This window comes from Syngnathoides biaculeatus, chromosome 4 (genome assembly GCF_019802595.1).
Source record: "Syngnathoides biaculeatus isolate LvHL_M chromosome 4, ASM1980259v1, whole genome shotgun sequence".
NCBI lineage: Eukaryota > Metazoa > Chordata > Actinopteri > Syngnathiformes > Syngnathidae > Syngnathoides > Syngnathoides biaculeatus.
Window position 1 is genome coordinate 22732984 of NC_084643.1, and position 14232 is coordinate 22747215.

General features: G+C 40.4%; 1 protein-coding gene across 2 annotated transcripts in view; it reads left to right on the plus strand.

Moving 5' to 3' along the window:
* The window catches only part of si:dkey-91m11.5 (PH_BCR_vertebrate and RhoGAP_Bcr domain-containing protein), a 34049-nt gene extending 24017 nt beyond the window's left edge, over positions 1-10032 (plus strand). The window contains exons 9-23 of one of the 2 annotated variants that reach the window (XM_061816654.1): positions 2103-2224; positions 2419-2584; positions 2964-3083; positions 3226-3301; positions 3385-3489; positions 3605-3679; positions 4047-4144; positions 4290-4421; positions 6958-7017; positions 7226-7335; positions 7504-7643; positions 7970-8104; positions 8181-8286; positions 8728-8890; positions 8968-10032. In XM_061816654.1, coding sequence (XP_061672638.1) covers positions 2103-2224; positions 2419-2584; positions 2964-3083; positions 3226-3301; positions 3385-3489; positions 3605-3679; positions 4047-4144; positions 4290-4421; positions 6958-7017; positions 7226-7335; positions 7504-7643; positions 7970-8104; positions 8181-8286; positions 8728-8890; positions 8968-9057 — 1698 coding nt within the window. In that variant the 3' untranslated portion in view covers positions 9058-10032. Of the gene's footprint in view, positions 1-2102; positions 2225-2418; positions 2585-2963; positions 3084-3225; positions 3302-3384; positions 3490-3604; positions 3680-4046; positions 4145-4289; positions 4422-5165; positions 6614-6957; positions 7018-7225; positions 7336-7503; positions 7644-7969; positions 8105-8180; positions 8287-8727; positions 8891-8967 lie in introns of those variants that run through there. The other variant, XM_061816655.1, reaches the window with a different exon arrangement.
* Positions 10033-14232: the final 4200 nt, after the last annotated feature.

The following is a 14232-nucleotide window of genomic DNA, read 5'->3' on the forward strand; positions in this document are numbered from 1 at the left end:
AACATGAAAAAGGACTATACACCCTGACTATACAGCTCTTTCAAAATGTTATTTGGCACAGTGCTGCTTTGAGCTCAATGCCAATGTCAACTTGACATTTAGCAAAATGTTAATTGTTTATGTATATAGGATTCGGGTAAAGTGACTTTATGGAATTCAAGATTACATTTCCCACGGTTCCCCTTAATTGTACAGATTGACGGTAACAGTTCAAAGCACAAGGTGTTCGGAAAGGTCCAATAAAAGCGGGCCAATGACTCATATCGCAGCCTGTCTGCTTCAGTTGGGAAGGAAGTGGAGCCAAAGGAAGCACATGACTAACCAGTGCAAACACAGGAGGTGAGGGTCTCTGTGTCGCAAATGAGGAAGGGTTGTGGATTAACTGAGCGTTCCCTCCCATCCTTCCCGGCTGTACTGTCACTTTTATGGCCGAGAATTAACCTGGAAAGCATCTCATCATTTTTGAGCAGCCCATTGTCCTGAGTGTCGCATATCATATCCCTGCTTGCTGATCTATTGCAACTCCCATTACGCAGGGAAGTCAGCTGAGTTTAAAGTACACATTTAATAGTACTCAATACTCAATGTCATTGTAGCCAATGATTGAAAAAAGAAAGGGTACACTAACAGCTGTTTTTTCCATTGGATTATTGAGCAGTTACCATTCACTCTGTCTCATCAAAGCAATAAGCGGATGTCGTCCCAACACGTTTTGGAAACCAGGAGAGACCCACACAGAGTGCCTCTCGTTCTACATGGATTTCCTTGTTTTGTCATAGTATGGTTAAGTGTTTGGCAACAAAGTCTCACATTGACTTTGTCATAGTGTAAACAGCCTCCACCCTGAGGTCAAAGTGCCAAGAGTTAAAAGCCATGTGTGCTTCACACAAGAGGAGTAGACTGATTTTAGAGATTTTAGTTTCAGTGTCCTGCCAACGCCAACAATGTCTTTTTTTGTTGTTGTATAATAAACTAGTGATTCAGTTTTCAAATAAATGTTTATACAATACATAAACTTGTCTGACGCTATATAATCTAGTCTGTTTTTGGTACAATTTCCTTAGCCTGTCTGATTTTCTGTTCCCACTGGATCTCTGTTCCAGAGCACAGCAGTGTCAGTCGCTAGTTTGGGATTCCATTGAGCCCTATGAACTGATTTGCCATAAGTGGTCAGCCAAACATGTGCCATGACCATTAAAAAAAAAAGTATTTAGTTCCTCAACTTTGATGTTTTAGATTGAAGTATTGATTTTTTGTATTGGAAAAGGAATTCGAATTTTAAGATCTCGATAAAAGGGTACTGTTTTCCATGTAGCAAGACCTAAGATGGCACTACCTGCCGTTTTTTCCCATGAATAAAATACAGCACAAAATATAATGCACATACAGTACATGAAATACTATCCATTTTTGTGGGAAATGCTGGAGCCTGTCCCAGCTCACGCTGGCCAAGAGACGAGCTACACCCTGAATTGGTCACATGCCAATCGCAGGGCACACATGGACATACAAACTTTTGCACTCACATTCACACCCACAGCTAATTTAGAGTTTTCAATACCTTAGGATGTGGGAGGAAATGGGACTACGCGGAGCACATGCAACCTCTATAGAGTCAGATGTGCTGGCCCATCATCCACTATTTCACCTATGTGAAATAAATAAACATTTAAAGTCTTCTGGTGTCACTCTATAACATGAATGAATTATGCTCTAATGGGAAACATTTCACATTATAACATGAAACTTTTCACATTATAACATGAAACATTTCACCGTTATAACAAGAAATGATTCACATCATAACATGTAATTAACAACATTATGACATGAAACATATGTTATAATGTGAAATATCCACATTATAACATGAAACATCACATTATAACGTGATAGTGACATTTTTTTGTGTGTGGCAGCAATACACTTTCGTAGAAAGCAGCACTGTTGTAATCTGAAATGTTGTACTTACAGTAAATCTTATTCTTACTTGTTACAGTAGTGGTGGACAGATGTATGGTAAATGTATTAATGAGATATTGATATCCCAGTCTAGGGGTTCTAATGACGTAGCTTATGTAACTGTAGTTTGTTGTTGGCAGAATCGTCAACTTCTAAGGGACCGCTTCATGGTGGAGTTGGTTGAAGGTTCCAGGAAACTCCGTCATGTCTTCCTTTTCACTGACCTGCTGCTCTGTACCAAGCTGAAGAAACAGGCCGCTGGGTGCGTGAGTCCGAGTCAGAACCTCGCATGTCACCGGTTCTTCTGAAAACAATAAAAAAATGAACATTTTAAAAAAATTGCTTCTCAAAATGAAATAGTAGATTTGGAATCAAGCATTCCCTCGGGTCCAAGATGCAAAAGTTTATCAAAACAATAAAGTGAATCTGTTGTATTTCCATTCTGTTCATTTACAGGAAAGGTCAACAGTATGAGTGCAAGTGGTACATTCCATTAGCCGACCTGACATTTCAGACCATTGAGGACTGCGAGTCGACCCCGATACCTCTGGTCCAAGATGAAGAAATTGATGCCATGAAGATCAAACTGTCCCAGATTAAGAATGAGATCCAAAGAGAAAAGGTAAGACTTATTATTTTCAAGGAACAAAAGGTTCCGGGTTCCAGAGCCACCACAGAACATAACAATATAAAATCTTGGAAAAGAAACCATGGACGAAAACAGACATGAAGTGGAATTTATTGTTGGATAGATGCTAGAGATGCTAGTCTGCTTTTAGACACTACCTATGTGCCACGGAACAAGGCACCGTGGCGTTTTATTATCAAAGTCAGGCACTGAGTCCTCTCACTCGCACCCCTTTTGCATGCATACAGTATGTTTGTTGAGGCTTGTTTATATGCAGGTCAATTGTATTGAGTTACACTTAAGGCACTGCTCATACATCAACCGCATGCAAAGATAACCTGAAAGTATGAGTCCTGCTTGTGTTTATCTATAGAGAACCACCAAAGGACCCAAAGTGATGGAGCGGCTGAAGAAGAGGTTATCGGAGCAGGAGTCTTTGCTTCTCCTCATGTCACCCAGCATGGCTTTCAGAGTAGCTAACAGGAATGGCAAGGTCCAGAAATTAAGAGTTCACCAGTTACATTTAACTGGTGAAGTATTGTTGCTAATGAGTTCATGCTGCCCTCTGCTGTTGAGAGCTTATCATTGCAGTATTAAAGCGCAGTAACCCCTAAAAACGCTTTGTTGCCATTCAGGGTTTCACATTTTTGATCTCGTCAGACTATGAACGTGCTGAATGGAGGGAGATCATTCGTGAACAGCAAAAGAAATGCAAGTTATCTACTGGCATCAAAATATGCGACAATGCCAAAGCCGTTTGCACCCAGTGATTATGTCCAAACTTTGTTTTGTAGGTTTCAAGAGCTTCTCTTTGACATCTCTGGAGCTGCAGATGCTGACAAACTCATGTGTGAAACTCCAGACTGTCCACACTATTCCAGTGACCATGAATAAAGAGGGTGAGGGTCACAAATGTTTATTTACTAACGCTTTAAGTTCAAATCCTACGTTTTCTTCAGTAGACTTTTTCAAAAATCGGAACATGCTGTGTAATCAATTCTGTTTCCTACATAGATGACGAATCCCCGGGACTGTACGGCTTCTTGAATGTCATTGTACACTCTGCAACAGGACTCAAAAAAATCTTAAGTACGTGACATATTCTCGTGTTTTTTACTTTATTAGGTCGTCTAGAGCTGAGTTTTGACGTCATATACTGTAATTCTTTGTGCAGTAATTTATTCTGTGTTTCTAAAGATGTCAGATGGAAGACCAGCTGCAAGGACAGGGAACAAGTGGGATTAGTCGGGAGGAACACTGTGTACAAACAACCTTAAACATGACTTTAGTTTCTCATTGTTTATTTCAACGTCAAAATCATTTTTTTAAATGGTTACTCTACAAATGTAATACAATCATGGGGAAAGCGTAGGTTGCGATCATAAAATGGTCTGTGTGCATTGTGTTGCATAATGTGTGGCTCTTTAATTCTACTATGTCTGCTTGTATCTATCAGACCTTTACTGCTCTCTAGAGGTGGATTCCTTTGGCTACTTTGTCAACAAAGCCAAAACGCGTGTGTACAGAGACTCCACCGAGCCCAGCTGGAATGAGGTGAGAACTTTATAGAGAAAGACATCTCATAGCAGTGGGTTTGTTTGTCATGCATTCACATCAGTCGCATTCCATATTTGTTGTATGCGGATAGCGTGACAACATAAGGATCCTCACTGGTGCTGTCTTCTTGTTTCCATGCAAGGAGTTTGAGATTGAGCTGGAGGGCTCCCAGACTCTGAGGCTGCTCTGCTACGAGAAGTCTTGCAGCAAACCGAAGCAGAGCAAAGAAGATGGAGAGATGACGGATAAGATTCTGCTCAAAGGACAAATAAAGGTATGTTGTATTCAATTTTCACAGTTGTCTCTGTTAAAAAAACATTGCTACTTTCTTTATTGACATGGGATTGAATGGTGAGCAACCTAACCTAACCACCACCACTATATAATAGTTGTGAATTAAGTAATTTACTTTTATCTAAAACGTCATATATACCACATACTATCAATAATATGCTGGAACAAAGCAGCATTAGTAGTGTAAACAACAACCTGACCTGACTACCGTGGCAGGAAAAAGTAGGCAAACCCTTTGGAATTTCTTAAATTTCATGACCTCAAGAGCGTTTTTCACACTTCAGACATCACAGCAATCTTGCTGACCTGCAACAGTTTTATTAAGAGGAAGGGTCCAAAATTCATTGTACCACTGACCTGTTCATTAACTTTTCCCTCTCTGTCCTGGGATTGTTTTCTTTATTTTCTATAAAAATATGAAAATACATATTTAGATGGATGATTTTTGCAGTATTATTTTAAGCAAACTATATTTGTTTAATCTTTTGATATAGATGAAGGTCAGACCACATTTTGTGAGCAATTTATCCAGAAATGTAAGAAATTACAAATGGTTCATGTACTTTTTCTTCCAGTGTAGCTTGATTCTTTTCTTTTCTTTAATTAAAAAGTAAAAGGGTTGTCGATTCTAAAGACATAACTTTGTAAGCCACTACTTCGATCTTTGAGTCACATGCAATGCAGATTTCAGACATTTTTTTCCTTGCATGCTTTCCACTTATGTCATATAAAGAAAGAAATGATCTGCCAAACACAAAACCTTTTATTTTCCCCCATTAATTTTGAAAATTTCAACATTTTAGTATTTTCTCTTTATTTTCAAACCAGAAAGTTCAATTTTGTAATTTAACTGATGCTATAGAGTAAAACCCCGCTTTGCTTTAATAGAATGCATTGTTGACGCTTTTTTGAAATCACCTCATTGTGGTGATTTATCTGCATTGCTGACCACTGAGGCCTTTTTACTCTAATCCTGCCTGGGGGACTCTAATGCTCTCCAAAAAGAAACAAGGTGTTTGTTAGCTTGTGGGTCACACAGGCTTGACCTCTGATAGAGTGTTGTGACAGAGGGTGGATTAGACTTTGGTTGGACGAAATGTAGCCGTTGGCATCGGTCCAGAGTACACCCAAGGGAGGAAGACACAAAATAATATTTGATCTACCGGTGCTGGTGAGGTGGGTTAGAACAGTTTTGAGGCAAAAAAAACTTCCATGTGACATTCCAATTTGAACTCAACATGTGGCATGAGTCTGGACAATTTTGCGCTTTGCTGTAAATGGAAAAAATGTTTCCAAGCTATAAAGTTATACACCAAATGTACAGACTTTAAGGGTACATCCTGTGTAGTAGTGCCAAATGTATTATGACAAGCTCGTGGGACACTAAACTACAATAATTAAGTGAACATTTAGCATGAGGATTATTTTCCAAGTTAAATAAGGCCCCTGCTCTTTGAGGGAGGATCACTGCTTTAGACTGACATCAATTAAAAAAGTGAATAATTGCTTAGTTGTGAAGAAGAGAGCATCCACAAATGTAGGATTTGTGCAGTCATATAGTGCTAATCAGTAGCCAATCCTGTGTAGTTTAGATTGCCAAATTGACATTCAGCACTTGTGACGGCGAGAAGCAACAGCAGGCATGAGCACGTCGATAATGAGAGTTGGAGGGGATTCTCAGGAGTTAATCTCTCAAATCCAGCGAGGAGGTTGAACCGCACAAAGGCAGCGTGGTCACCAGGCCGCATGTGCTTGTTCCTTTCTCGGTGTCCTGCTGGAAGAAGCACTCTGTGTAACAATGGAGATAGAAAGTTTGGAAAGTATTTGCCTGTACTTCATTGATGAGGATTTTCAAGACTCGCCAAGGCAATGTGGTCAGTGGACATCCGTTCATGCCAGATGGACCTCCTGCTTCTGTTGGTCTCTTTGTCTTTAGAGTAGAGCAGCCTTGCTGTCCTTTCTTGTCTTTTTGCCCTTTGTGAGTCAAAGGGAAATTTTTAGAGGGGTGACAGGCTCCAGCCAGAAAGGATGAGTGATTGTAATCCCAGTGAGGAAAGCGCGTGTCAGACAATCAATGCATTGGAGGAAGAGGTTGATATGACCCCCAGGAAGCCCCCAAGTACAGGGGCCAGAATTTGGGACAGAGTCCGTAGCAATCTGCTCAGACCCAAGGTAAACATAAAGTATCTCTATGCTTGTGCTTATGATGTCCCAAAAACAGAGAAACAAACTTTCAGAGAAAATGTGCACTTTTTTTCCTTGAGGAGTAGTCTATGTAGTTCACTAAATGTCTGCCATACGGTACAGACTCTTTGTTAATGAGTGGGATGTTGTGTTGTTTGCCAAAAAATCACTTTCAACAATAATTGCTTTTGAAGAAAACAATAAAAAGGTCCATAATGAGATTAGAAAATTAGAAAAGTATTCAATACCGAATGAATGACTGCTGATGTTAGCTAAATTGTTTGGTTAATGGTGAAAACAACTGAAGTAATTTATGTGCATTATATTTTTAGTTGGATCCACAAAATTTGCAAAACAAAGACTGGCAGAGGACGGTCATTGCTATGAATGGGGTAAGTAAGACGGGACATAAAAGTTGTAAGTGACCAAACCGTGTAGGAAAAATAATAGAATAGCTTTTTAAGAAAATATTCATTTTACTTTTCATTTTATTGCTGCAACAGCAGTACCACTATAATGTTTATACCTAGCTGACTTAAGGACTTCTTACTCTAATCGAACAAGATTTTGTTCCTCCTTGTCTGTTATCTTCTGTTTCAGGTTGAGGTCAAGCTTTCGATGAAGTTTACCAGCAGAGAGTTCAGCCTCAAGCGCATGCCTTCACGGAAACAGTCTGGCGTGTTTGGGGTGAAGATTCATGTTGTAACAAAGTGAGTTGATCAGTTGCCTCAGCATTTCAGTAAAGGAACATAAATAGCAGAATTTTCTGAGTCATGGTGGAACACATGATATACTGTTGTTGAGGCAAGTAGGGGTTTTATCCATTTTATTTTGATAACACAACCATACATAATGTGTGCTTTTCTGTGCATAAACAGACGGGAGCGCTCCAAGGTCCCCCTCATTGTGCGGCAGTGTGTCGAAGAGATAGAGCGACGGGGGATGGAGGAAGTGGGCATCTACAGAGTGTCTGGGGTTGCAACGGACATCCAAACGCTGAAGGCTGCCTTTGATTTGAGTGAGTTTCACTTTGATATGGTAAAGGTTGATTTTACAATTGCTTTGAACTGAGGACATCCCAACGATATACCATACAATACTGTGTTGGACATTTAAGATGCAACAAATACATCTTAATTTCATTTCAGCTACACTTGATATTCAACATATCCCCTGTACCACACCACCTTTGGAACTCACTACCACCGCCTTGTGGTGAACATGAACGTTACAATGCCCTGAGATGTAGTTAAAGAGGGGGCCCTACACCAATGAATATCTTCTAAAGTGGAGTGCCTCTCAAAAGCTGCTGAAGTAACAGATCTTATGTTGTGCTCCTGACAGACAACAAGGATGTGTCCGTGATGATGAGGGACATGGATGTTAACGCCATCGCCGGTACGCTGAAGTTATATTTCCGCGAGCTGCCGGAGCCCCTTTTCACTGATGAGTTATACCCCAACTTTTCCGGAGGCATTGGTCAGTCAACAATTCCACTTGAATATGAACCTTTTTCAGTACACTTTAGTCAATGCACAATATTGTCGCCATGCAGCGCTTTCGGACAGCGTGGCCAAGGAGAGCTGCATGCTCAACCTGCTGCTGTCTCTACCAGAACCCAATCTGGTCACCTTTCTCTTTCTCCTTGACCACTTGAAAAGGTAAAAGAAAAAAAAAACACCTTACATGGACATGATGACATTATATGTCAGGACTTGCCAACATATGGCCCACAGGTCACGTCGCCAAACTTTTATCAAGTCTGCAGAACCTTGAGTCAGGGGTCACCGACATGCCGTCTGTGAGCACAAGATAACCCCCAAAGAACACACAAGTAGACTATGCCCCCCTCTGAAAACATCTCACCAGTGATGTGATATTGTGATCTTTAGCTATGTTGTAGAAGCGATCATTTGAAAAGGAAACTATCTGGAGAGATTTCTAGAAATAAAATGATGCATATTGACACCATTTCCTACCTTATTGGAATCATGGTGGATAATTATTGTGATGATTGATTAACATTTGCCCACTCCTGTTATATGTGCCCACGCGTTACCAGCCTGAATATCAATAATTTTTTTGTCCTCCTGCTGTGATAGGGTGGCTGAAAATGAGAGCTTCAACAAGATGTCTCTGCACAATCTGGCCACTGTTTTTGGACCCACTTTGCTTCGGCCATCTGAGAAAGACAGCAAAATTACAATTAACACTTCACAGCCAATCTCTATGAACGACAGCTGGTCTCTGGAGGTCATGGCTCAGGTAGAACTTGCAAGCATACAGCGAGCCATTGCGTGCCGGTGGTTGCTAATTCACATCTTCCTTTGTCTCCTGCTCAGGTGCAAGTTCTACTCTACTTTCTTCAGATGGAGAGCATTCCAACACCGGACAGCAAACGACAAAGCCTTCTCTTCTCTACAGAAGTATAACACGATTTTTACATGCTTGATGTGGCATTCAGAACAAGGAATATAGATGATGCCCAATTTTGCCACGTGGTAGAACCTTCACTGCACGGGTCAGAAAGTGCAAAGCTTTTTTTTTTTTCTGACCTGGAATGAGGATTGGAGTTAGTTGACCTTACTCCTTTATCACCCTGATATATCGACATCTATTTTGTAATATGTTTTATCGTGGTGTAATGTTCTTTGACGTAATGACTTGCTGCCCGTCATTCTGCACATTAGTGCGATTCTTCACAGAGGGTGAATTTGTAACATTTGTCACTGTTTTAAGGATTTTCATCTCAAAGTGTTTGGCTCAGAAAAGCTCGTGTCACGAGTCCCTGCTGATGACCCCACAAGGAATCAATTCACTTTGTGTTGACGCATCTCCTTTGTTAAGGTCTTAAATTATGAGTCTGAAATTCACATTTTGCATCCAACATGCCGGCATGTTGACCCGAACTAAACTGGAAAGTTTTACTTTTATGTATAAAATTTAATTGGTATGTCACGGTGGTGTCTGCAACATCTCTTGAAATCTTTCCTTTCAATGTTTTTATTAGATGTCAGCATTGTTTTTTTTTTTTTTAAGCCCCTATAGTAGGTTCTCTATGTGTTTTGCCCCTACTCTTTTTGTTGGTTGCCATTATATTATGCAATTAGAGTTGCTGTTTGGTGTTCCTAATTGCATTCCTACTTCAATATCTTACCTTTAACTTGAGAGCAACTTATTGGTTATAACACATTCATCTCTTACAGTATTCTTTTGAAAAACCTGGGAAAATACACCGTGTGCTTGCATTAACAGTTACTTTTCCAAATCACTGGAAGTATTTAAACTCTTAGCATACACGATAACACTTAATTCTTTTGATGTATGTATAATATATTGTTTCTAGTGAACACTGACCAAATGTGTAGATATGATTTCTACAAATAAAGATTTACTTGACAATCTGACATTATTGTCACAATGTGTTTTGTTATCATAAATAGAGATCTCATTCACAACCTTGAAGGGGAGTTTGTAACATTATGTGCAGTACTTTTACTGATACAGTGTTTTAAACAAACTACTCAGAACTCATTCCATCAGTTTTCTATAGTGCTTCTTCAGGGTCACGTGAATTGAAGCCTTTACCTGCTGATTTTCGGCAACAGGCGGAATACACCCTCAATTGATCGGCATTCAATCATAGGCCTCAAAAAGGCAGACCACTGTTTACATTCAACAAACAACTATGAACAACGTAGTGTCTTCAAGGACCCTGCATGTTTTTGGAATGGGGAGGAATCCTGTCCACCTCGATAAAACTCACAGTGCACCGGAAGCACATGCAAGCTATACATAGGAAAGCCAAAGCAGTAGATGTCCCCAGAGATGCCACATGACTCTAACTCAGTGCTTATATAGAAGTACAGACACTTGTGTAAAAATAAAAAAATGGCAAAGGTACTGATTCAGCTTCTGTCTAAGGGAAATGTTACAAACAGAATTTCCATAACTGCAAAACTAAGACTAAATGTTTAGCATCATTTATGCACAATACCTATTTTGGTAACTTGCCACAACAACAAAACAATTGTATTTATATAAAAGTTTAAAACGTTTTATCCATACATCTCTCCATTTTCTTAGCCGACATGGCTCCTTAGATTGTGGTGCACCTTATTTGAACACTGAGTTGGAGGTCCTTAGTGTTGTAATTTTGTGAGTCATTCTTCCATCCATCCATTTTCTCAGCTACTTATCCTCACAAGGGTCGCAGGGAGTGCTGGAGCCTATCCCAGCTATCAACGGGCGGGAGGCAGGGTACATCCTGAACTCCTTCCCAGCCAATCGCAAGGCACATAGAGACAGACAACAGTCAGTCACAATCACACCTAGGAGCAATTTACAGTGTCAAATTAATGTTGCATGTATTTGGTATGTGGAAGGAAACTGGAATGCCCAGAGAAAACCCACGGAGGCATGGGGAGAACATGCAAACTCCACACAGGCGGGTCCGGGATCGAACCTGCGACCTCAGAAATGTGCTGTCAACGCTTTCCAGCTGCCCCACCATGCCGCCTAAAAGTTTTCATTATTTTATTAATTTACATAAAGTAATTCTCATGAGAAAAGGTCAAAAGGATGTTGAAAATTGTTACTTAAACGATAACATGGACTTGACATATCCTGTTTGCTATCAAAACAAGGTGTAGCGTTATAACTTTACTAAGTTTGTGAACTAAGCAACAACAACAAAATGCTAACTTGGAAACACCTTACATAAATGTATTTGATCAGATTACGGAGAAAGAAACGTTTTTGAAAGTCAGAAACTGGGGTTTCTAGGCTGGTACAAGACACAACAAAGATTTTTTTGTAGCAGAAAACAATAAACAATTCTCCTAGATAAGGCCATGGATGTAGCATCTTGAGGTCTTTTCTTTAACATGGTGTCGTCTGCAGAAGTTAATAAGGTAATTGGATTTGTAAAGTGTATATTTACAGATCTGTTTTCAAATTTCTGAAGTAAAGGTAAAAAACAATCACCGTATATTAATATTCATAAAGTAGCTTCGGGAGTTTGCATGTTCTCCTCGTGCCTGTGTAAGTTCCTCTCACATCCCAAAAACATGCATTAATTGCAGACGCTAATTTGCCCCTGGGTGTGCTTGTGATTGCGAGTGTTGTCTGTCTCCATGTACCCCGCGATTGCTGGCAACCAGTTCAGGGTGTACCCTGCCTCCTGCCCCATGACAGCTGCGATTGGTTCTAGCACTCCCGGGACCCTTGCAAGGATAAGCGGTTCAGAAAATGTATGGATTGCTTTAGAGTGAGGATAAATGAAAGGTCTACTTATGGACACGAAATTACTATTTGAACATCATAACTTTTCACCAGTTATAAGGTAAATAGTTATAGGACTATGAGACTGACAGACTACAAATCCATGATTGATGAATAAATTAAATGAAAGCTGGTTGTTGAAATCTACGGTTTAACCAGTAGAAACGAGTGCAATGTCTCTCCAAGGGCGAACGAGGCATGATGCTGCGGGGATGCAGATGCCACCAGAAGAGGGTGCAGCAAAGGATCATCGAGCTGCTGTCAGCAGAAGCGAGCTCAGCGGACTTCCAAAACTGATGCTGCCTGTCCGCTTACTTGCGGCGGGGTCAGCGACCGGTGTGGCGCTACAATCCAGCTTCCGTCGGACATTTAACACTGCGCCAAACGGGAAAAGTAGAGGAAAGGTAGGTTTGCACATTTCGTCTTTTTGTCTTTCGAGTGGTGCTCGTTTGCCGGCTATGCTAACATAGCTAGCTTCGCGGTAGCTTTAGCAACTTAGCATTGACACAGTTCCAGAACAACTGAGCTCAAAATAATGGGTGGGTGCACACACTCATAACGTCACATTTATCTTCGGGCGCATTCATGTAAGTTCGTTGAAATATGAATGTAAAAGTCACCTTTTCAACATTTATTCATAATTTTAGAACACTGTCTAAGTCGAGAAATCAGCTCGGATGTTTCCTATTTCAAAATAAGATATTGTGAATGATGCACAACAAACTCCTGCGGGAAAAGAAAGTCCTATGTGTATTTTGTGAGATATGTGCGTGATAGTTTGATTTGTGTTGATTGTCATTCATTATTCTCGCAGCACTAAAATGCCATTTGTTTCGACATTAAACCATTCAGTTTGACTTAAGCTTCCAGTTTTGCTCAGTGTCAGGTGTAGTGTAACATTCCAAACTTATCGTTCTCTTGTACTACTATAACGACTATGCACATTTGCATTACAACTACTAAGGATTACTTCGTGGTAGTGCTTCGTCTGAAGCGTTTCACTTTCAGCCTCTTTGAATCAATTCAGTTGAACCAAACTGTGTTCGGATTAGGCTTTTTAAAATCACGTTGCAATTAAAATGTTGTGGGAGGTTATTGCATGGCGGCTTGTATCGCTTTTGTTTTGAAAGCTGTTGTACAAACAGGAAGCTTAAATAACTGAAATTCCCCGAATGCCTGACCCTATGGCGACTACGCTCGATGGTGTACCCCCTTTGCTTTATATGGTCATTTAGCCTGAAACTGGACTTTTTAATGGCTGCGGTGAATTATTGAATTATTAAATAGTTGAAGTCATTAAAAGATACGTTTGAGCGTCTGACTTACACATTGATAATAGGGGCGTTAGCTGTGAGGCCAGTGTAGTGGGTGTGCCAAAGACAAATGTCTGCTTGCCCCGCCCCCCAATCATTCACATAAGGGGACATGGTTTGGAGGGGATCCCATGTGCGTATTGCTGCAACCCCTTTTTATGTTATAGTTTTTATTTTTATCCAAAGGGTGCTTTTGTACTTTCCTGATTGTTAAATGAGGTTTATATCACAGCTTGACGTTCTATGAGCATTTAGCCTAGTTTAGAGGATATGGATTTTGAGATTGACATTATCTGGTTGTTGCTTTGCTTGTACAAAGTGGTGTGCGCTCGAGCTTGCGCAAGTAGTTTTCCGTGTTGTTCTCTAGTGAAATGACATGAGAAAATGGTGTTTCCAGACAGCCATGGACATAGCCCAACATTTTTTCCCCATCCAGCACATCAATTGGAGATTGTTGTGCTGTTTTTTGTTTGCTTACATATTCGGCTCAGTCAGGCATAGTTTACTTTACTCTGGTGCAGTGTTAGTCTTGCATTTCTTATTTTAGCACGTGACTTGAAACTTTTAACAGTGTCTGTTCTCTTTCAAGCAGACTGGTGCCTGCTTGTCCGCAAGCACACAGTCTGCCTTGTAGGGGTTGTTTCGTTGGAGACGCCATCACAGGAAGCTCTTGTTATGGCAAGGAAGTGCCTCCCTGCTGTTGAAGCTTCAATAAGGGAGGAACACAGCAAAGGGTTCTTTATGAGCAATTATAACACTATTATCATGAGCAGGTCCTTATTTGTCTTTGGCACTCTGATCTTTCTTTGTCAGTCAGCCCTTTATTCATGATTCCCAAAATCCCATACATTGGATATGATATTTTAATTGTTAATGACAGTCCAAGATTTTAGACCAGCTGTGGCCAACGCGCTGCTCGTTGACTCTCCCATCTTGGCGTGGCTCATTTCTCAATCGGTAAAGCTTCAACGTTGTCTTCAGAGATTTTCTGCTTTCAACTGCATAGTTTAT